Genomic DNA, 24,828 nt, shown 5'->3' with positions numbered 1-24,828 from the left:
CTTTCTAAAAGAGCACACTGGCTCCAATCTCCTGTCCTCGCAGGGATGAATCCATTGGGTTTCTGTCTTACTTCGCTCCCCGGCTTATGATTTATTCATATGTAGAGTAGAACATTCCGACAATCCCCCATACCCCACCCTATACCCACAACCCCCCACCTCTCCAATCAGAAATATCGAAGGAGGCCGAATGGGGATGAAGCAGTGGAATGTGGAAGCGCACTGTAAAATTAATCCAGCTCTATCTGCTAGCCCCTTTTTAATTAAATGTATTATGTCATGGCATTTACTCTGCATACTATATTATTGTGTACGGTGAGAGAAATGGATAAGAAAAGAGGATGACATGCGACCCATGATGCCCACAGCTCACGGTATGTACTTTAACCTACAAAGCCAGCAGTGAGCCTCGGGTTGCTTGCTTTTTCATGGCACACACATTCATAATTTACCATGTAAACTACAAAGGTGGATGGGTAAGTGGACATGAAAACCAGTGATGAGACTGAAAGAAAAGAGAGGCATATTTGACACTTCAAAGCATTTTAATGCACCATTTGCAGCATGGGAAATGAACATGCATTAGAATGGCTTTTTACAAAAATCCTTTGTACTCAAACACAACGGCAGCTACACCCAGACCGATGATGAGAGTCCGTATGGGAATGATAGAAAAGGCGAGGACAATGTGTGGATGCAATGGACGTATTCGGTGGTGAGGACAGTTGACTCATAAAAAATGTGTGACACTGGGTTTATGTGCACTCACCCTGCAACAAAGGCATGTACAAATTCACTCACTCACACACACACACACACACACACACACACACACACACACACACACACACACACACACACTGAACAACTCTTTCATTTTTGGCTGTGGAACTCCCTCCAGTTCTCTTCTCATGCAGTAGTCTCATGTATTTTTCATGCACTAGTTGTCCCAGTAGAAGGTCTAGCATGTCCAAGAGAGGACTCTCCACTGCTACAAGGTCATGTTCCTCACTAATGCTCTGGAATTAAGAATCTAATTTCTCCTGTGAGTAATGAGTTCATCTGTCTTTCTTTCTTTCTTAGCTTCTTTTCAATAAGCTCACAGAAAGTACAAAAACAAAAGATCAACTCTGATGCCTGTAGAGATGTTATGGATAATGGGCTCTTCACATCTTCATTGACGTCACTGGGTTCTACTACAAGTCCCAGAATGCATTGGTCCCATTTTCTCACTGCGCTGGCGATGCCGCTGCATTCAAGTGCTCCTCGGGAGTTCTTATATCCGATATTATAAATCTCAGCTGTCACTTGTAAACAAAAGTGGTTGCGATATAAAATAATAAAACTCAGGCTGGACTTCTTGGTGTATCTATATTTGGTGTATCTATATTTGGAGCAATGAGACAGTCCATTACTTTGCAGTGCCATGGCAGAATGAAGAGATCTAATGTAAGTTAAATTTTTTAATTTTTTTGATTAAAAAAAAAATAAAAAATGTCACCCTGTGTTTTTGGTAACTGTATTGTGGTGACACCTGAGATACTCTTCATGTCTGTCTCAGTTACTTGGAAAGTTTTGAGTTTGTGTATAACTTGCAATGATCATTACGCAAGAAATTCAACAAAATAGGATGGGAAACTTATTTGCAAATATGTCAGACAAGCTAGCATAGCATAGGCATGTCGTCTTTACACTTGGCTAGTTACAGCAATTCACTGACTACTGTATGGTATATTTCTCTATTTATATTGTAAAAGCGACTTCATGTCAGTAACCTAAAAATGTCACATAATAATTGGTGTTACTGTTTGACCCGTGCATTGACTGAGCTATCTTAAATGTGGACTGTTAGTGGCGACTGCAAACCGTTAATTTAGCACCAATGAAAACTATCAGAGGTAACATTACGCTTACAGTGCGCAGATATTTAGGCTATAGAAAAGCTAATGAGAAAAGAAAATTTAGAATAAGTAGCTTATAAACTCAGTATTTTCAATAGTCTAACACGAATGTAGCAACTTAACGAATAAGTGCGTTTGTACTGAAACAGCCGAAAAATAAAGGTTGAATAAAGAGCAGATTTACATCAAAAATATTCCAAATACATCAGTTTAAATATCAGATAATGCTGCAGCATTCATATCCGCCACCCCTTCATGTCACGAAGTTGGGAAATGACATATAACCCAATTCAATGCGAGTGCACTGACCTCGTAGTTGTCACATTTCCTACAGCACTAGAAGGCAGCACGTCTCCGTACCACTACGAGCAGCAGCAGCAGCAGCAGCAGCAGCGCTTTCTCCCTCCGTAACCTAAACAATGACTCCTACTACAGACCGGAGGAAAGCACACCAATAGAATGCGTTACACAGCACCAAAACCCTGCATCTCGCTGCTATTCCGACCTCTCACTTAAATGTGCCGACCGTAAACATGTGGATACCTACAGAACATGAGAAATACGGCGTCGGTAAGTTTATTGCCTTTATGTTTTTAAAACTGCTGTCCTCTGCGTCCACTCACATTCAGCTGGGGGAGGCATGTGTGGACAGGTTTGTGGAGGTGAACTGGCTCCACGAATGATGATTTTCAGCGCTGCGGATTGTTCTATTGAGAGTTTTTTTTATTATTATTATTATTATAAGGCTGCATCAGCTCTCCTCCAAACAGCCCGCGATGAGAGCTTGGATTCATCTGACTGCCACATTGCGAGGCACAGGGTTGTCGCTCTGACCCCCCATGCTTTGCCAAATGCACAGCCACATTTGGATTTCTTTTTTACCCCCTCTACTCGTGATTTGCCCTATTTCCCCCGCATTGTCCGGGATTAAACTAGTGGGCTGTCTTGCCTCTGAGGTGCCTTGTATTTGTTGTGCTCTGTCTGTTTGAATGGGGGAAAAAAAAATCAGCTGCTGATCACAGCCAGTCGCTGTCTGTATGTTTCGCTCCACCTCTGCCAATTCTTCGAAAGAAACCCAAATCGGAGGAAAAAAAATCAAGATTTATTTCAGTGTGTGTCTGGGATCCAGATTGCTGTGGACCCTGCGAGGTCCTGGAGATGTGTGTATCCTTCATTGCATTGTTCCAGGCTGTCGGGGGTGGGGGTGTGTGTGGGGGGGCTCTGGATCAAACACTGAAGTGAGACAAACAAGCGACAACAACGCAACCGATGCCAAATGTAGAGGAGAGAGAGAGGGAAAAAAATCCCACACAGACTTTGTCCTGTTGGCGTGGTAGGAATGTCTCCTTTGCGTGACCGTACCCGCAAAAAAGAGGCTCATTGAGATGCGGCTTAAATGTCTCATAATTATATTCCCCAGAGATACTGGTCTGCTCTGTGTGTGATGATCTGGTCCCTACAGGATCCCGCAGCTTCCGTGAAAACGAGCCAATAATCATTTTGTAATCTTTGCCAGGAGAAAGTGGCCAGTGAAAACCTCCTAAAACTACTACAAGAGATTGCACATTTTCCCTCCTTGTGCTCTCTTTCTGGTGCGCAGCCTATCGGGTTGCGTAAGAAGGCAGGCTCCCAGGCTCCTGTGAATGTTGCTTACTATCCAAAAAGATGCCACCTTGCCACTGTGACCTGAAATCAGCGAAGCAGAAACTAGCCTTTGGCCTCTCTGTGTCACGCTCTGTGGTCTGGTCACTTGATCGCCCTGCTAAATTCTCCCCTGGTATAGACTTGTTTCCCTTCTCTGGCCATGTAAGTGCTAAAAACCTGACCTGAGTCACTGTGTGCAGTTGTATTATACTTAATCCTGTGCAGGGAAGAGTCCCCCTAGAGCCCGGAGCTTCCATATTTTGATAGCACGGAATAGATTTACTTCTCAAACCCATTCCCTCCTGTCAAACTTCAAATGGCTGCATGAAAGGATGACATTTATTGTGACGGCTAAATACTTGCCATTGTCCCCACACTGCTAGAGGGGGCCCTGTTAATTGGATTAAGGCACTTTATCCCCCCCAATAACAGCAATAAGACTCATTTAATTGGCTGTGATTTATTTTTTAAGACATGTTTTGGCAGCGGTGCACGTCTTTGTGGCCAGGTCCTTTTTGAGGAAGGAACTGGGACGTTTTCCTGTTGTGAAATTCGGGTTACGTGATGCACACATGCGAACAAATATGTTACTTTAACGCGTCAGCTTGAACAGGTTCAGTGTTTTGGTTTTTTTTTCAGTCTGAAGTTCAGAAAGGTTGGCATGCTTTTGGTCTTTGGTTTTCTTTGCACTATGCATTTCCTGTTAGTGTCATTCATTCTGTATGTGGAGTGGATCAGTGGAGACTATTGACTGCTTTTAGGGGCTGGGTTATCCTCCAAAAGGAGAAGTACATGTAATGTGTTGTTTGACCAAATCGCAAAAGCAGAAGATACTGGAAGTCCAGGTGAAAAGCTGCCCATCATGGAGATAGTCGAGACGTGATAATTGTTTAAATATGGGGATTACAGCTGCCCCCTAGTTCCTATATCCATAAGATATGAGAGCAGTGGGTTTCCAAAGCTGCTCGACCTTCTGGCAAACACTTCTGATGATGTATACCAGGGCCTTAAATCTCACCACAAAACCTTCCTAGTAGCTCTGCGTAAATAATTGAATGTTCGTCAGATAATCCCGCTGAAATGAAAGGCTTTACATTGCTAAAATGTTTGCGTTCCAGCATGGTTACTGCAAATGTTCCCGCGCATGACGAGGCAAAATACTCCCATCAGCTGTTCGCTCACTTTGCAGGGGAAAAGGATGAGCAAATGTTTATCCTTGTTTCAAAATACCCTCGCACCAGTAATGACCACTGATCCCCAGATGGAATCTCATTGTAAATTATTCATGCCAGGAGGAACAGCTGTTGCTTTTCCACAGGTCCCCGCAACTTATAGCGAAACAGCACCTGAGATGTTACTGAGCTTAATCACACTTCAGTAGAATTTAACATCATCGATCCACATCTGTTTGTACTTTTCCTTCAATTCCGCAGCACGGATTGAATATCCGTGCTGCGGAATTGCCGTGATATCTAAATATTGGTACAAGAAAGTCCCTGCCTCAGCCATTTTAAATGTGATCTCCTCCAGGTGCTTTCAGCGAACATTATATCCCCTTTTGACAGGGAGGCTGGCTAACTTAAAGGGCTTGGAGAATCTTGGATCCTTGCAGGAACATTTGATCTCAGGCCAATCGAGATGAGATAAGAACGCCTCGCTGTCTAATTGGAAGGTTGTGGCGTTTGATGTCGATTCGCCTTACCAGTGAAGCAGGGCCCTGGGAGGATGGGGGGCCACTGCCATTAATGAAATATGAATGGACTCTTGGCAAGTTGATGTTGAGGCGCCCATTAGCCCACCAGTGGAGTGATTACTGGTTCTTAACCTGAAGGAAGAAGGTTGGAAAATTGATGAGATGATGTTAATGTCTGACTCCTAAATGGACTTGGGATATGGAGACATCATATTGAGCCAAGAGGGAGAATAAAGTCATGTTTTTGAACACAAAGATGGATTAGGTTGGCAGTAAAAACGATGAGATCAGGTTACAGAGGATAAGAGGAGGCATGGAGTTTAGATAGCTGCGATTTGGATGACAGAGGTACCCAATAATGTCTTTCCAATGCTCCATACGTGCACGATGGATAATCTGTCACAAATGTCACTGAAGGCAAACACAATCTGACTTGGTCACTGACTGCAGAACACACTCGAGGCGGCTCGTGTCACGTTGAGAGTCGACGTCGAGTTAATGCTGGAGACAGACAGAGATTGAGGCCGTTCTCCTCATTAAAGCCCTTTGATACAACCAATCAAGCATGTCATTGCTCATCATAATTTAGGCACGTAATTAAACCATTTTAACGAGATGGCTTGCATCTGCATGCGTGCAAGTTGAATTCTCCGCTGATGGCTGGAGGAGCTCGATCCTGCACGCAGTCAGTTCTTTGAGTGCCGAGGAAGAGGGAGCCAGCGTCGGGCCTGGGGGTTTCCTGCTCTCTCGTGGATGACATCGCTGGTTCCTCCCTTGGGGGGATGTCGCTGTGGTTGATGGGGGGTGGAGGGTGCTGGCGCGTGTCAGGGGTGGACTCATTGTCGGGGTGTCCGACCTGCCCTGTTACCCCCAAATCCACCCCCCTCCCTTACCCTCTCACTCCACAGGGGATTAGCAGGTTGTTTTGGAGGGAGGCCCCGAGGCCCATTCCACCATTATACCCATGATTCTCTAATGCATCAAGCCCCAGGGCGATGTATGGTTGAGGGTGGGGGGAGGGGGCGTGGTGAGGTGAAGCCTACCGGCTTGTAATTGCTTCCTCGCCCGCTGCCTCATCTCCATCTGCAGAGATAGCACCCCTTCTCCTCAGTGCGTGCGCGCACATTTGCACACATGCTCGCGCAATGCAGTCAGTCAACACGGAAGGAGACCGTAGGAGGCTCCCCCGTGAATCGAACAGATGCAGAAATAGATAAAAAAAAATAGACAGGAAGAGAGTTAACCAGCCAACCCACTACTATACGCAAGCTGTTCCCTCGTGCGTGCATGGAAGAGTTAAATAAATCTACACGGACATGTGACATATGACGAGCTCAATGAGCGTTTTATTCATTGCTGATTCACCCTGACAATAATAGCCTTTGTAGCGCAAACACGGCCTGAGACGAGAGGGCAGAGTTGGAGAAATTCCACCGCTGGTTCATTTGTGCCGTTCAATTAAATCATGCTCTATTTATTACGGAGCCCTCAATTATGAAAGAAAACACCCAAACTGCACAAACGTTGTCTGTCTGTTCAGCGGCGCTCAGCGCAGGCGAAGGACGCGCTCGTGTCAGACTCACTTATATTTTGTGGAAATGAGAATGTTTCATCTCCTTCCAGATTTTCATCACCGCGCCCGCTCTGGGGATACCCCTGTGAATCCCATTGGAAGTGGTGACACAAACAAACCAATGTGCTGTAATCGTCTGTCCACATCCATGTATAATGTCAAGATCGACAGCTGCGGGGAGCTTTCCTGCGCTTCCACTGTGGCAGCGCACTGCGTCGCTGAAGGGAGATGATGCTCCGAGATGGCCCAGTGATTTCCAGTTTACCAGCATGCATATGGCCGTAATGCCCATTATTTCCCATTGGCTTGACATGAATTACTGTTTTCAAATGCTTGTCTGGTAATTGCCAACATACTTCTTAGAAGCATCAGTGATTGCAAAGTGAGTTTTTTTGTGATCTGTTCAAGATCCTGAATGAAAAACTGTGGCTTGTAATCCAATCCTTCCATCTTTTTTGGTCAGCTTGGCTGTTATGAGACTCTCTGCCTGTCTGTTGTGGTGTGCCGTGCTTGCGGTTCCCCTTCCTCGATATCAATCCTTGATCCCTGTGTGAGACAGAGGTTAATGGGATATGTCCTATTAGGAATTCAGCAGCTTAACTGATCAGTGGCACTGCTGTTGTGTGTGTGTGTGTGTGTGTGTGTGTGTGTGTGTGTGTATGATCAGTGGGGTGTGGGGTGTGGGGGTGATTGACATGCCATTTTCATAAACGAAGGGCGTCTGCTGGTGACAATCACTGTGATTGGCGGGTGAGAAGAGCTGTTTATGCATCAAGAGACACTTGTTTTTTGTGCTCATTTGCGGCAGAAAAACGACCGCCGGCACTGGTCCAGCATCAGTTATCCGTGCGCCGTGGCTGTAATCCAGGCTGGCGTGTATTGACCATAAAGGAAGTGCACATTGATTTGTGTGAGCGTTTGTGTGACTGACCCAGTGCATCATAATGACCTCAAGGCTTCCATTTTCCCATAAACCTCAGTTTATTAATAGCTAGCTCTGCTCAGCCTCAAGTTACTAAAACCAATGCTTCATTCATTGTTAACATGCTAATAAAAAGGGATAGTTGTCGTCTGTTCAGGATAAATCTTATAGAATTAATGCATTATTGATGGATAATAAAGTGTCAGGTCTTCCTTAAAGGACATATGCATAATTTAAGAATGTGAAGAGCTAATGGTCGTGGTTCTCTTGTTAATTCTTGAATATAGAACTGGCCTTAACGCGCTCGTTCACGCAGCCATAGCGGGGGGGATGTGTAACCAGAGGAGACTCATGCAGATGGCTTCAGTCCAGCTCTTTGTTTTGGTCTGCGGTGTAATCCATTTCTCTGTGGGATGATTGACCCACATCAGGCCAAATCTGCACTTTTGCGGCAGTTTTTCCTCTCAGCATATTTCTTCTGCATACTAGCCTTTGCGGTTTTATGGCGGCCCATGAGGACATGTCCACACCAATGCAGATACATCTGGATAGTGTACATGTCTACAGTGAATTGCCAAATAACTACCAGTGTACTTTGCACACCTTTGGCATGACCAGTGACATGCTAAACTCTGTTTGGCTCAGTCTTTTGCCAGTTGTGTGCGTCAGTATGCAGTAGCTGATCACATAGTTTATAGATACTGTGATTAATACATGTATGTGTAATGTTTTTCCGTATTTCCTGGCTGGGTATCAAAACTTGAGCATTTTCTAAACGCTTACTGGGTGAAAGCGGCATTTAAAACTGTAAACTTGCAGTGGAGAGTGTTTTCTAAAAGATCAAATTTAATTTGTATAAATCACCATTTAATGTGGATCGAATACCACAAAGCAGGATTGAAGATGCATTTGTGGACGTGGCCTAAATTCAAAGTGCCGAGAAACAATTATCCGTCAAAAAGTGCGGTTCATCTCTCCTCATTCTCTCTGAAAAGCGTCACAGTCCAGTTCAGGTCATTGAGGACGCTGGTTGGAGTTTATCACCAGGCCGACTGTCAGGATTAATGTCAGCTGGAGAGACAGAGACAGAGGAAAAGGGTTGTCAGACAGAAAGCTTAGAAGCCTTGGCCTCGACTGGGCGCTCACCCACAGCACTGTCCACACGTGGCTGGCCTCATCTGTTCCCTCTGCTTTTGACTTGTCGGGTCTTAATTAATGGAAATGCTTTTGTGTTTCGGTTGTATTGAGTCGGTTTCTTTTGCTTCCTGTTTCCCCTCTTGTACCCCCCCCCACCCACACACACTCACACACACTCCTCCTGTGGAGTGAACTGTTTCCAGAGACAGCAGGTCACACTCTGATGACCCTTATCTCACTCTCTGCCTCTTTCTTCTCATCTGTCTCTCACTCATTCCTTTTCTGTCTGGCTTTCTTCCTGCTCCCTTCTTTTAGCAGCCCACTTCCCTCTATCTGTGCTGCAGTCTGCTCCACCGTTATCTCTCTTCCACATGTGTCTCCTTCTCTTTTTCCCCCCTTCCCCTCTCCCGATCCATCCTCAGCTGTCCTACATATCTCCAAATACTGTGTGTTTTCCTCTTGTGTATTAAAGGTTGCACATTCAAGGATACCCGCATATTTGTGGCTGTGCCGTATCTAACGTTGCACGGGTGCGTTTTTATGCCCGTGTGTACATTTGTATGTTGTCTTTCGTGGTGTGTGTTTGCAGCTGCCTCAGTGGACCGCGAGTCTGAAGATGATGAAGCACTACAGATGCCCCACAGGCTTTGGAATAGAGATGTAGCTGCAGACGTTATACATCTCTGTTGTGCTACATACTCCCCTCCACATCAAAGCCTTTTCAGCATATTTCCTTTTAATGGAAACATATCATTCAAAAAGTTGGAGCGTTAGCAAGCTAGCTACAGCTGATAAAATACACAGTTGTCATTCAAGTCAGTGCCCGAAACAAAAAGCCTACAGTAGTCTAGTCTCTGAAACTGGCGAAGACCTCAGACTTTGCATTTAGTGGGGGCTGTTTTCACCCTAAAAGGGGCGAGAGCATCATGCAAGGGCAAGGCACCCGGATGTGCTGCTCTTATCTGTAAGTGGATGCATAAAAATCGTTCTGCTAAACATTTTTGCAGGATCTGTCTGTCTCTCATAAATAGTTTTGAAGTGCATGTGGCAGGCAGGCAGATGGTATGCTCATTTTTCCCTGGGTTTGCTTTCTGTCTCATTGTTTCTTTTCTCTTCACAGCCTTTGTGTTTTATCAGTGCTTTCTTAATGAAGGAGGCAGCTGCTTTCACACTGGCTAGTGGCCACCATCCAGAAGCGACATAAGAATGACCCCGCATCCTTGCTCTGCCGCTGATTAGATCTGCCTCTGCAAAAAGCGGCAGTGTGAATTTATTTGTCTTCTCTTGCCTCTCTTGTGTCCTGTGAACTTGTATTTGAATCAGAGCAGGTTTTAGTGATGATCATTTCAGAATTGACCGTGCAAATAGAGATGCTTGCACGCTCTCACGCCACAGGTGTGCCGTACTTGTTGTGCGTATTGACTGTAAGCGCTATGGCGGGGACATTGATTGGTTTAGATTCCTCTCAGCCCTCTCTGAGCTTGAACTGTTTTCCAGTCTCCTTCACTCTCTCCATTAAGATTAAGATCAGCTGGTGCCTGCCTGATTTCTGGGCTGCAGCCTCTCCAACCTTGGCTGCCGTTCGCGACCTTATTACCTGCTCAGTGTGCGTGCATCTGTGTGTGTACACCTCCTCTGTGGTTGAATTAGTGTATATGCCATCTCTACATTCGATCTTTGTCCCCTTTGAGGTTCATGTGTGTGCGCAACCTGTTTCCTGCCGTGGAGATGATGGCCTGGATCTCCCCTGCACGTCACCCTGCTGCATGCGAGGCGCTGGCTCGCCGCCCGTCCCCCTCACCTCTCTTCTGTCAGCTCTCTCCTCACTTCCTCTCTCTGCCCGCGCACAGAAAAGCCAGTTTAATGTGAGGTTGACTTTCAAAAGAACTTTTCATTGCAACCCACTGCCGCTCACTCGCTCGCCTCCGTCACGGCTCCTTTTTTTCACTCAATTTGACACTGAAGTGTCGCGGCCGATTGCAATTGATTTTCGGCACGCAAGACTGCACTGATTGAAATAGCTTCATTCTATAGAGGCAGAAGGTATAGGATGTATAGTATGCTGCGTATGGGGCTGCTCTTAATTTAGATTTGTGGGGCAAAAGAAGAGAAGAATTACAACTTTGAAAATGAGATTAACTCCAATCTCGGGGACAGAGCTCCAAAATATGATTACTTTGAAACTGACTGGTTCTCCCCAGCTGAACGATTCCTGTGAATTCCTAAATTAATTATGTGGGTGTTGTAGAGTGTCATTGCCTCAGAGAGTCTGTTTAATTCATCAGGTTGACTAAACCTCCGACTGCGACCCAGTTCACTTCTTACGTCTCCTCTTTTCAACCAGGCCTTTCTTCAGGGACTGTTCCTATTTAGACTGTTTATCCAGTTAAGAGCAAAGCCTTCAAAACACGCAGAGACAGAAACGGTTTTCTTAGTTAAATACTTGAATTAATAAGCCCCACAAATATCTGAGCCGCTGGAACATTTGAAGTTTTGTCTGAGGGGAGAAGACGAAGTGTCTTCCCACTTCCTGCCTCTCATCGTTGATTGAATGGGGCCTTTTCAGCCTTCTTCTAGCAACTCCAAACGCTGGCATCGTAGTGCATTGTAAGGTTTGCTTTGTTTGTGCTCCTATTCTGGAACTATCACAGAGGATTCCTTCTATTTATTCAGTAGGCTGAGTATTTCTTTTCTTTTTTCCTGCTGTTTAAGAGAGACCCGCAAAGAGATGCAGGGGATATGCAGTTGCTAAAGGAATAGTCTGACATTTCTGGGAAAAAAAGCTTGTTTGCTTTCTTGAGAGGAAGATGAGAAGATTGATACCACTCTCATGTCTGCACGCTAAATATGGAGCAACAGCCTGCAGATGGTTAGCTTAGTGTAACACTGAAAGCGTGGGGAAACAGCTAGCCTAGCTCTGTCCAGCACCTTTAAAGCTTATGAATAATCTTCTTTGTCTAAACAGCATTAATAAACACAAAAAGATAGCTGTTTCCAGTCTTTGTGCTAAGCTAAGCTAACCAACTGCTGATGTAGCTTCTACTGTACAGACATGAGAGTGGTATCAACTTCCTATGTTATTCAAAGATATGTACTGATGTTGCACCAACTCTCTGATAGCATGAAGCAATGCAGCATTAAACCGGGCACCAGGGTCACTCCAGGCAATGGTATCAGTTTCTTTTCCTCCCTCCAGGCATGCCCAAAAAAAGGCAACACTCAACCACGGTGTGATTGACTTGAAGTTGCTGTTTTCCACAAGCCTAACCTCTCTCTAAGCATCCACCTGGTGCCTTTATTTTCCTCCTTCCACCAGTCGCACCCTCAGGGGAGGGAGTCTGAAGAGCTAAAAGCGGAAAGTGGCGCTGCTAAAAGCGGTTGAAATGGATCCCCTTTGTGTGGGGGTGAGAGGGGAAATGCGAAGGAAAAACCCCCCACTGTGGGAGCCTTTGTGAGGGGAGTAGAAGCACTCAGTCTGGGCGATGATGGCGGATGTAAACCTCAGGCAGTTGGTTCAGTCCAGCATGGCAGATGACAGGAGAGGGGAATTATTGTTTGTATGTACGCTGGCTATGTACGCAACACGAGCACAACCCCTGATCCTATAGCGGCTCCCCTCCCAGTGGATGGTTCTCATACCTTTTGAAGGCCCCTGTCTATTCTTGCTAACAAGCAATTTGTGCTGAGGCCTGGCCTCAGATGAAGTATACAGACGCTGGCATGGAAATAGTACACAAGCTTGGATGCCAGCGAGAAAAATGTCCACATTTCCTGGTATTTATTTCAAAAGATCCCTCTGACTGCAGATGGTTTCGTTTGTCAAGTGATGTATTGCGATTGTATTGGTTTGTTTTTCATTCCCAAGGGCACCTGAGTTTTTAAAAACAACATCACAGCCCAACTATTTCCCATAGAGAAACCTCTGCTGCTAATGGCTCAATAATGGAAATATCTTCTTGGATCTTGTATCCCCTTGCCTATTTATCAACAGCCTAATGACCTGTCATGGGTTCCATTTTGACCTTGATGCCCATTACAAAGCCCAGTATCACCTTTCAGCCTTTGAGCACCTTTTGAAGAAAGATGCTTTCATGTTGTTTCAATAGTCCAACTTGAAAAGAGCCGCGAGAGGCATAGCGTAACATCCGTGATTTATGTCTCTTGTCATGAATCCCATCCTCTTGACTTTGACTTTTTATTAAAGCAGCACCTCGAGAGCCCGCCGGCACGCGGCTGCAGCAGTGAAACGAGCCGTTATTTGTTTTCCATCGCCCTCCAAAGTAAGCTTAATTGGAGAAGTGAAAAGCAAAACACATTCTTCACAGCCAGCATACACGTGAGCGGCCGGCGTTGCGGCAGCAGATGCCCGAGTCGAAGCAGAGCCGTGCATTGTCTTCCTTCCTGCCTCTCTCTCAGTTCACTCGGGCCAGCTCGGCCCCTCTGCTGTGCCTTGCTGACATAATGAGTATGAGGATGCTAAAAATACTGATGCGCAAATGGAGCATGCTGGGTCGCACACGTTTAGCACGTATGTTTTAGCATAGCTGCCGATGCTGCCGTGTCTCCTGAAGCAGAAAAGGAAACTTCTTTGCTTGCAGTTCTGATCAAAACGGCAGCTGATTCGGGTCTTTATGTTGCAATATCTAACGCTAGAAGGATGCACCCAATCTGACGTTCTGTTGCATTATGTGGCTGCATTTCCCCCCCGGCTTGTATTGAGTATTAGCGTGGTAATGGTAGTGATTGAATGGGCGCTTGGAAGCAGGCCATTGATTTGTAGGGGAATGTTTCCAGGCATCATCAGTGGTGATGCGTCACCCATCAACTCCCGCCGGACCCTCATCTGGACTACAGCCATAATCCTCTTTGCGCAGGCTGTCCTAATGCACCAGTAACCTTACCGTCACCACCACCTATAGGAATACAAGCTGGGCGGCAGTGGCCAGCTGTGACTGAGCTTGTTTGGCGTAATGATTGTGAGAGCAAACGCTCAAATCTTATTTAAACATTAAAGTGCATTTACATTATTATGTTGCCAGTTACACATTTAGAAAATTACTGACAGTGAAAAATAAACTGTACACTACAGCAGTATGCAATATGCAGAAATACTGCCATTCTCGGCATCAAAAATGCTTAAATTTGTTTTAGTGGTACAATATAGGCTGCATCATGTGTTATATAACTTTAAAAAAAAAAAACAGCTTTGCCCTGTTTTGATCTTCACTGTCAAAGCATCCCGTCAGTCTGTGTGTAAATCCTTCCTCCTCTGCAAGGATTTGCATCCCATAACTCCTAACCTCATCTTTAACCATAAGTAAAAAAAATTCAACCTCAAAAAAAATCAGCTGATTGGTGGAGCTTCTTTGTGGTGGGCGGGGCAAAGCTGTCATTAAATGCGACTAAATGAGGTTTGCTGTATTATGTGCTTCAATGCATCAAACATCAGGCACGGCATTTTATTTTTCAGTTTCTTGCATGGAACACGCTAACAGTTACTTTCATTATTGCTCGTTCTGCAGATCATTTTGCTGATTAACTAATGAGGTGTTGGGTTTTTAAAATGTCAGTGTTCATTACATGTTCCTAAAACCTGAAGTGCTGTGTTCAGTGTCTCGCTTTGTCCAACCAGCAGTCCAAAACCCAAAGATGATAAAAAACAGAGCCAATCAGTAAATTCTCATAATTGATAAGCTCAACTAACTGAGTCATTTGGGATATTGTGACATATGTTTGCAGTATTATGTTTGTAGTATTTGGCACACATGATAAAATGAATGTGAATGAATGATGTCACTTATCTTGGCATAATTAATGTTGATGTTGGAACAGCCAGAATTGCTACTTATAGTACAGAGATCCCAAGCTCTGACTGAGCATCTTTAAAGCGGATATTAGCTTATAGGTTACTCATGCACGGGTGCATCCCCTGTACTGTGTACGCACTTACTGTCTCGATCATGATCTGCCAGGCTTTACCGAGTAACATCCAAGAGGAAGTGATGAGAAAATAAAGGGAGGGAGAAACGGGAAAAAGAGAGGTGGATACGAGCGCGATGGAGGAGGAGACACAGCGAGACGGAGAGAATCAGACAGACATGAATGTGATGGTTTGATGGGCTGTCAATTGACGGTCCGCGTGGACTTCCTCCTCCGAGCTGAGCTGCCAGAGCTCGCAGAGCGCCGTCCCGGCGTGTCTCTATCTGCCCGTTTGCGTTTCAGGAGCTCCTCTCTGTAGCTCATTAGAATCTTTATACTTTCCTCCCCCAGGGGAGCACCAGGCGTCGAACGGGCACACAAATGAGGCTACCTTTCTGCTTTGTGTAATGGTGCTCGCTCGCAACAGTGGGAGGAGAAAAACAAAGATGAAATTAATCACACTAGCCTCATCCCTCCCCCTTCTCTCATCCCTCTCCCCCCCTCTTCAAGTTCAGAGCTCCTCCAGACTTTTTAACTAGTTTTATTTAATTACAGACAGCATTAGGGTGCACACAAGTGCCGTTGACCTACATCAGGAAACTGGGGCGTTTTTTCCCCCCTCGCCCCCTCCAACTTCTTACTCCACTCTATTGATTTTGTCTGTGTGGACGAGCACGAACAAATTAGCCGAGCGTGGCCATCGGTTTGACACTCGCTCTGAGTCTGTCTCTCAGCCTGCATCTGAATCAGCCTGGCCACAGCGCCGCCTCCTCCCAATTTAATCTGGAGGATATGTAGGGGAATTGGGAATCTCGTCCGTTCGGGGGGTGGGGGCTGACAGAAATGAGAAGCGTTGCGAAACAAATTGGAGAGCGGCCTCTTTGTTCACACGGATGTCGTTGAAGTAATGGACAAGATTAAGGCAACGTGTGAAGCACCTCCTCGAGCTGAGGCGAAATTCAAAGCAGGCACGAGGGATTTTCTTGTGTGACAGCTGAGTATCAGTTAATTATTTTTATGGCGTGAGACGGCTCGAGTGGCCACTCTCTCTCCCGCTCGCTCAGTGTAGCTCTTGGCTGTGTCATTTCCTACGTGGTTTGCTTTTAGCTCCGATCCTCACTCCCTCTTGCCTGAGTTTTGATTCCTGGAAGACATCGTTCCAAACCATAGTGGTTCTCTCTCTCTCTTTTCCCCCCCTCCATCTCTGGGAGCCCAAAGTTCTCCGACCCTGGGAGTAATCCTTCTTGATCCACCAATGGCATGCAGCGCACAGGAAAATAGCCCCGACGACAGCTGAACCCCCTAGCCCCGCAGGAATGTTTGACCACGTGCACACGCGCACAGGCCATACATCCAAGCACAGTGCGGCACAGTGCGGGGCAGAACAGAGCACCTCATTCTAAAGATGGCTGTTTTGGAATCAGCTGCGACCGGCCAGTCCGCCCTTGTTTACATTCGGCGCTCTCGTGCACTCCGGATGAACATGAAAGCAAATTTGGTGAACGAGTCATCTCTTTTTTTCACGAGCCCTGCGATTCATGACAGAAAAGGCCGCGCAAGCTAACCGCAGCACAGTAGAAGGAAGGAAACTCATTTCCTACAGAGAGCCATTAGACATTGCAGCACAAATGAGTTATCTGATATGTATTTTAATACACACTGTGTGTACACGAGAGCTTCCAGTAAATTGGTGTTTTCTGAACTGCTTCCGTCAAAACTTTACTCCCTGATCTGCCCCATCCCTTGTCCATATTTCTGTGTGTGTGTGTGTGTGTGTGTGTGTGTTACATCCATTATTGATCTGTCTAAGTTATAGCAGATGTCAGAAGGACTGGCACGCTAACAAGCCGCGGAATCCAACCCTCATTTTTCAGTTTTCAGCGCGCGAGGCTCTCTTTACAGGAAAGAATGAGAATCGTTGCCAATATAGACACGGACGCACACTCATACACGCACTCATTCATCCTCCGTATCTTGTGGAAAGCGGAATGCATATCACATGAAAACATTTTATTTTTATTCTGAGGCTTGGGCTCGATGACAGATTCCGTGCTCGTCGTATTTTTTGGTTCAGTCGCCCCTCACCGCTGTCGCTTTCTTGCCTTTGTTAGTTCAGCTCTATTGTAGTCAAATGGCCTCCTCTGCTCTTGCCGAGCTCGGAAGTACTTGTGGCAGAGCTCACAGACTTGCTTAGAATTGCCTGATACCCTGTGGTACAGCCTGTACTTGAAAAATGCCACCGCTGAATGGCTCTTTGTTTGGATGCTAAACTGTATTGGTAACAGATTTGCAGATTCTGGATCAGACTGCACACTGTGGCCTTGCAAAGCTATGCACCTTAACGTCTGGCAATAAAAGACAGCATTCAGTGTCAGAAACACAAGAATAAACATTATTTAGGGACTTAGCAGTGTTTAGAATGATGCTGATTGTACTGACTTACCTTTTATCTCCTTCTATATTAGACACGTGAGATCATTTGTAACATGCGGGAGCCATAAAGGCGCTCAGACATGTTTCTCAGTCTAATCTAGAATTGACTGTGTGTGTTTTGCACTGTGATTTATATCACGTGGTGCTGACGATCACTTTTCACTTTGCATTCAGCGTGTATGCAGAGTAATTCTATGTTGCCTTCCTGCTGCTCTGTGTAAAATAGACCTGTTATTTCTGTTTTTTATTCTGTATTTTAATCCTATTTTGTGAAACATGAAAAAAATCCCTCATAGTGTCTCCTTGCTCTACACACAAGTTTTGCTTTATTCAGACTAGAATGAGCTGTGGTGTCATGTTGTGTGTTTCGCAGTGCTCAGATAGCGCTGTTTAGCCTTATTTTTTGGAGTTAAAGTAAATTAAAATGCACATATGTTCCCACAAACAGTGTTGATTGTCCAGCCAACATCTTAATGCTCTGCACACACTCATTTTCTGTCTTTATCATGAAACAAGTCATCCATCCATCCATCCATCCATCCATCCATCCATCCATCCATCCATCCATCCATCACACATTCCTCCAGTCAAGTGTCTCGTCTCTCCGCTGCTTCACAGGTTTGCCTTTAAGTTGTTAGCTTAGCTGCTCTTTTCCCATTTGCAGGGATGCAGTCAGATTGGTTCCTGTTGTGAAGCAGTGACTTGCTAGATGACTTGCTGGCTTAGCTGATGATAAGATATGCTCCAGTGGCTTGTATTTGTGTAGCACCTGCCATCTGTGTGTCCTTGAGTGGAGCCACTATGTGTGTACTTGTGTGTATGTGTGTGTGTGTGTGTGTGTGTGTGTGTGTGTGTGTGTCTGAGTTGCTGCCACTTCCTGTGAAGTCGTCTTCAGTTGCCCTGGCTGTGTTCTGAGGCTATCGCCGTCTGTCAGCGCGCCTGTGTGCGCGCGCTTTTTCACGAGCACGCCGTACTCACACGTCCTGTGACCGTGCGCGCTTCAGTCAGCGCCTCTTTCCCGTGTCTCGACCCCACGCCGTGAATCTGAGCGCGCATCCAACATCCCGGCGGGCGCCCAGCGGCCCTTCGGCTCAGCGCGGACGACCCACACTGTGGTCTTTTCATTCACTCTTGTGCTTTTCATACACTCCCCGGTGACTGAAATCACTCACTGATGCTTCAGTCCTCTCTTATACAGTCTCTGTGTCTCTGCTTTTCACTGAGCTCTTTGTTTCTCCTCAGGAGGGGAGTAGAATGAAGGCTACTAGGCCAGGATGTGAAGCGAACGTATGGAACAACACAGCATTCGGGATACTCGTCCTGTGGGATTTTCTCTCTCTTTTGTTTGTGCTGCGTCTTTAATTCTCCCCCTTTTTTGTGTTTTATCTTGTTTGCAACAAACTGGGCTAAATAAGACTCTTGGTGGTTGGAGGCAGGATTGCCAACTTTTAGCAGACATGGAAACAAGGAATGTAATTGCTTGAATTGTCTTCAACTCTATAATTAGCTGCAGCCATATCATCAACATTGTCATTCTCCCTCCTCCCCACTCTCCTTGTCTTTCTTTTTCTTTGCACTCTCGTCTAATCACTGTATCTTCTGGGAGGCTGAGCATTTAGCGGCAGCAGCATGGGGTCATTACTCCATAACTGGCTCATATCGTGCTTCAAAGGGGGACGTGTACGGTCAGCCTCATCACTAATGGAAGACTTATGGTCGGCAGGGGGATTCGATGAAAATGGATGCAGAGCTTGACCCTTTTCTTGCGCTCTCTTCTTTTTAAGTTACATTTTAACCCCTTTTCGCTTCCCCTCTCTCTTCCAGCACTTAATCTTCATTTTTTCATCAACCCCTGTCTCAGACTAACCTTTCCCCTCATCCTTCCCTTCTCTCTGTATGCGTTTTTATCCCTTGAGCTGAAGGTTGCTAATCAGGTGAGGCAGAAGCGTCTTGTTTAGATAGATTGGCACACACATACAAATGCACATTGTAGGCGCAGTAAGATGCCACATTGATACCAAGGTATATGTGTGTTTATAACAAGAGGCCGGGCTGTGGTTTTTCACAGAAATGAAGCTGTGAAATCTCTCTTTTCATTTCCTCACTGCCCTCGGCACCATAGCCCCATGCCCTAGAGAGCATTACTGCCCTTTTATTACCGCGCAGGCACGATAGAATGACCCTTTAAGCACATTTATGTGTTTGATAGGTCTCATTCTGCAGTGAGGAATGCTGAACAATAGTTTTAATTTTAGCTCAGAGGAGGTGTTTGTGTGCGCCGTCGAGTTGCTGGAAGTTCATTCATCCTCTGTGGGCTTTTGTGTCACGGCTCGCACCCTGCAATTGAGAGCGCGGCGGTGATGTTGCGGCGGCATGTTGCCTTAACAACAAATCAGTGTTCAAAACAGCCTGCATCTGTGTCTGATAAAATGCGTTACTTGTTCCCAGGCTACCGTTGTGCAACAATCCAGCGGGTTTAACTAAGAAGAAAACCTCCATATGTTCGTTCATGGCTCAGCGCAGATTCAGAGATGCCGGGCTAACCCTGCTAACAACATGCACGTGGGCGTGTTTGTGCGCGTGTTGCGTGCAATCTCATGCATGCATGCATGCATGCTGAGATACTGCATGTTTGCAGAACAACATGCTTTTCATCAGAGTGGGGTGATTTTTTTTAAATGAGGTGATAAGCACCAGCTGTCCAGTATGATACGACAGAATCGAATGGTATGATACCAGCACATTAACGCAGTGACACATGCTGAGTGTACAAATGAGAAGCATCCTTCAAACACTGAGCTGCACAGCTCGCGCATCGTCCTCAGGCTTGAAAGCTTCAAGCCTCAAGGTCCGATTCATTCAATCAAAAACACATGAAGATTGCCAGTTCTCCAGAAAGGATTAAAAATACACTTTAATGAACTTTAAAATATAAAAACACACAAGATAACATCTAAAATGAAAGAGGAGCGATAGGATGGCAGGAATCATATCCTCCTGCAGATATCTTGCTATTCTGTCTTTATTTCCTGAGGAATGAAGGAGAAATACTCCTGCACAACACTTCCTGATGATCATCAGGCAATAACAACTTCATAATCATTAACTCGACAGAGACGCAGGAGCACCCCAGGAAGGAGATGCAGAGCAAATCTCTCTCAGAGTGATAGCATTTCAGTTATTGCTTCTGGAGCATACGGATGTATAAAATTATCCAAAGGTCCACTGGTTCATAAAGTCTATCTCTAGAGGATGATGTCTTACATAATCCCACAGAACATCTTGTATAACTGATCATAGGTTGACTTAGCAGAGGTGCAGACACAAAACAGCTCAGGGTTATATATTCCCTCATTTGGTGTGTCATTGATGGTGCTGGAGACCATGGTCCAACATCTCCCACAGTGGTCAGCTGGGTTGAGCTCAGGTGACTGTGAAGGCCGTAGGGCACCATTCAGTGACCTTGGAGCATCTGCATTTGCAAGGTTTCTCCACAAGTTTTTCCTTGCAATTACAGGGTTGACTTAGAAGCCTGCTGCTGCCCTGACAATGTCTCCGTCTCTCTCTCATATGTAACTGTTGCTGTTACCTAACAAGCTGGAGCTTTGCTATTTTCTGATCTGTAATGTCATTCTTTGCCAGAGCAGAAAGTCTGAACCTTTTATTAAGCAACAAGCTCTCTCTGTGTAACTATGCCTTTAACTGTTTTTTTGTACATTCTGTACCTGAACCAGCCGTCACAGTGAAAAACCTTGGAGGTGATGAATGCATTTAGCTTTAAGGACGGAGTGGGAAATGATTATTTCATTGTGTACACAGTGTCCGTACCTGCAGCAAGTCTAGGCAGAGACACATCAAAGTGGTACACTTAACGCTGCAATCAGCAACTTTCCATGTGTTAAAGCTGCAGGTCTGAGCACAGCATTTTGCAAAATATTTGGGAAATGATGTGTGATGGTGTGTGCGTTATCAACCAGACAGGTGGAAGCTGAGTATGGGGAGCTTCTTCTACTCCAGCAGTTGACCGTTCTTTCAACCTCTTTGCAACAGTGCAGTCAAATTGGAGTGGATATATTGCAGCCGTCTCTTCTTCTCTGTCTTCTCCATGATCGATTTCACGTGTCCAGCTCCCTGGCCTCACCCACACCTCTGTCCCCCGGCCCCTCAGCCGGCGTGTGCATGTTCAAGAGTCGACGGGGGCATCTCTCTTCCCCTCGAGCTGACATACCAGAGCGCAGGGGCAAACAAAGTGAAGTGAGGCACACGAGAGCTGACAGCTACTTATCTCAGCTGCCTCTCTGTTTGATTCACTCTCTGTCTTTCTCCGTCTCGTCCCGTCTCTCTGCTTTCCCATTGTCTCTCTCCGCCGCATTGTCTCGCTGTTCTGCTGTGTTTATCTGTCCTTCACCTTCTCGCCTTCTGCCTGTCTTTACCCAGACTCCGTCCTCTTGCTCTCCAGTCAGCACAAATCCCGCCGGTGTGTGTGCATCTCCAGGCTTGAGGCTGTGGCTGTAGGCTACGCTCCACTGTCTCTCCCATCTCACGTCTCTTGACAGACGTGCAACACCAAGAAAAATTCAAACTAAGCAATTGCAGCGGTTTTACCTGCTCGGCTTCTCAAATGCAATTGATTTCGCTTCACCTTGGGGCAGCGTTTTCCCTTTCTTTCCCCTTTTTAGAAATGCCACGCCTTCAGTGTTTGATTTTTGGCCAGCCGGAGCTGCGAGATACAGAACCACAGATGCTGTTTTTGTTGGATTTTGTTTCATCACTTTTTCATCATAGTTTCATCATCCTCAATGTGGACCTGACTGCTGTTTGGGTTGCTGTAGCCTAGAGCAATGAAATCGAGTGTGTGTGTGTGTGTGTGTGTGTTTTTTATTTTCCAGTGGTGGCTCAGGATCTATTGCTGATGTCATGTTAGTGAGATGTGATGTCAGACGCTGTTTAGGCTAACAGTGCTGCTCACAGCTAAACGCACAACCTGCCACATGCATCACATATCTGTGTGGACTGAGAATGTGTGTGCGCGCTCACAAAGGTCACACTCACAGGTACAATATGCACATGTTCTCTTCAGGCCCCCACGTGTTCACTGTGAATTTCCTGTCAGCGTTGGGTGCATGAGTGTATTTGCATCTGCATGTGCCACTGCAGCACAAGTGCATAATTTGTCGTACTTTGATTCGAGAGAGCTTGAAGTGCAGATAGAGGTCAGTCGCACCTCCTCTTCCCTGAAAGAGAGCGCGTTGAGGGACGGTAGAGGCTCTGTGGAAGCGAAACAGAGCTAGCAGTGAGTCAGAATGAGAGAAAAACAGATTGATGCAGTTGGTTTCATTTGACACTCCCACTTTTAACCGTTATACCTGAAGGAAGAGAAGCAGATGCTTGTCTGCTAATCTTTCTTCTTTTTCTGTTCCATCTGTCAGTGGGAGATGCAGCCTACTCTCCACTTATCTATCTCTGTCCCTTCGATTCTCACTCTATCACCCTCTACAAGCTCTCTTTAGCTGTGTAAATCTTTATCTTGTACTGCTTTATCACCAGCCACACCCCCACCCTTCATTTCCCTCCTCTCCCTCTGTATATTTGCCTTATTTCCTCCGCTCTCCATCTATCTTTCCGCAGAGTGGGAGGATGTGTAGGCACCGGTGTCGGTGTGACTTCAGCTGCTGCTGCTGAAAGTGAAGACTCTTTAAAGCTGCAGCTCCCAGCATTTGCATCTGGACTGTTGAGAGTATGAGAGTGAGGGAGAGACGAGATGCTTGTCATGTGTCGTGTGGTCTGTCAAAAAAAACCCAAAAAAAACCTCAACAAACCACAACGTGATTTAAAGGATAATTTGGGCTTATCACAACTTGGGTCATATTTTTGTAGTTTGACCACAATTGTATGTGAAGATTGTACCCGCGAATTGAATAGCTGAGATTTGGCAATGCAGACACATCCATTAAGAGAGGAGCAAGCTAAGACAAATAAGCAGCCAGCTCATCAGACAAGTTTTAAGTACCTATTTGAAAGATGACACGAAGTTGATGTTAGCAGCCATCGCAGTTTGCAGGCCAACTTCCTTGTTCAGCTTTGACCTAACGTACTTGCCTGGGTGGTACTTACCCACAGGTTTCCTGCATAACCAGAGATTGTTACTGACATTTCTCGTGTGCCACTTTCAGCTTTACCTTCAAACACAGTGGCCTCTATAATGCTGCTCGACTGTTAATGTGTTATCTTAACTGATACAAATCGTGGAAAAGCTCAACATTGTTATTTTGCTAATTGTGCTAATGTTGCTAATGCTAATGCCACAGCACCTTTAACTAGATAATGTTCCATTTTGAATTTGTTCCCCCAAGTAAAAATCAGTTAATGCAAAATATCATTAACATATCTGATGAAGACATGATGCTCGCTCTGGAGCGTTTATTTACAGACATAAAAACACTCCAGTTGAGCTCTGGTGGCACCTCGACGGGCGTCCTAATCTCCTCCAGTGAGAGCTGGCCTCAGATCGTTTCCCAATGAAATCCGGGCTGGTTTTGTTGGACCCAGTCACAGGAAGTGTCCCTTATGTTACCCCGCACTTCATTGGCTGTGACTAGCTGTACCAAGGTGCAAAAGAGATAAACTGCAGGAAAGTGAGATGGGATCAGACATCAGGATTGGGAAGTCCGCTTTAAAATACGCACTCCTTATGTCCGCACAATGACAAACACAGGAATGGTGATGTCATACTCCATTGATAAATACAACAGAGGAAAAATGACACATTTATGCAGGTGAGATAAAACCCTCCAAGAGGATTGTAATAATCATCTCATCTCGACTTTGGCATCGGTGGGCTATCTAATGCATGCACTTAGCAAGCTTTGAAACCACACACACACACACACACACACACACACACACACACACACACACACACACACACACACACACAGAGTCAGATTAATGCCTGGGAATGAGGTGAGGTTTTAGCGCACTGACCCATATTTCTATTTAATCTGAGTCATTTATGATTTTTTTTCCTGCTTGAGCCAGTAAGACTGAATGTTGCTGTTGTTGCTCTCTGGTTTCTTTTCTCTTTATGACTTGGCAAAAGTTACTTTAGTGTTTCATGATACTGATGAAAAAGTGAATGAAAAAAAGGGTTTTTTACTCTTTCTGTGCTAAAGGCCTGCATGTGGACTTTTACATCAGGCTCGTCAGTGCTAATCATGAGGACATGTGGAGTGGGAAAAGCAGCAGGAGCTCAGAGAAGTTTATAGACACCTTCTCTTTTATGAATTGGCTGCGTATGTCACCTGCACAGCTTATTTATCTCTGGTTTTCTCATGCATGAGATACTGTAGGTATAAGATTTTGCATGCGTCTCTGACATTGAGGCAATGCTGGAATGATATTGAGCTGCACTGAGCTGCACTTTTCCTTCCCATGCAGCCATGACAAAAAAAAAAAAGTAATAACACACAACTCTGCCTTGAAAGCTTCTTCCCCAGCAGCGTGATTTCAGCGAAGGGTTATTGTTGCTCGTGAGCAGTTTTCTCGGTGGCGGTTAGGTTGCTATCTCCACACACAAAGGCAGCGAAAGGAACCTGGCGGCCCGTCA

General features: G+C 45.5%; 1 protein-coding gene across 8 annotated transcripts in view; it reads left to right on the top strand.

Annotated features, from left to right (window-relative positions):
- Positions 1-2,215: 2,215 nt before the first annotated feature.
- The window catches only part of dock4b (dedicator of cytokinesis 4b), a 103,254-nt gene continuing 80,641 nt past the window's right edge, over positions 2,216-24,828 (top strand). For 5 of the 8 annotated variants that reach the window (XM_070992003.1, XM_070992002.1, XM_070992005.1 and 2 more), the window contains exon 1: positions 2,234-2,471. In XM_070992003.1, the coding sequence (XP_070848104.1) occupies positions 2,435-2,471 (37 nt within the window). In that variant the 5' untranslated portion in view covers positions 2,234-2,434. Of the gene's footprint in view, positions 2,472-24,828 lie in introns of all 8 variants that reach the window. The other 3 variants (XM_070992007.1, XM_070992006.1, XM_070992001.1) reach the window with 1 other exon arrangement.

The sequence above is a fragment of the Chaetodon trifascialis genome, chromosome 22 (genome assembly GCF_039877785.1).
Source record: "Chaetodon trifascialis isolate fChaTrf1 chromosome 22, fChaTrf1.hap1, whole genome shotgun sequence".
NCBI lineage: Eukaryota > Metazoa > Chordata > Actinopteri > Chaetodontiformes > Chaetodontidae > Chaetodon > Chaetodon trifascialis.
Note: the sequence above shows the minus strand (reverse complement) of the source record. Positions and strands in the feature narration are given on the sequence as shown.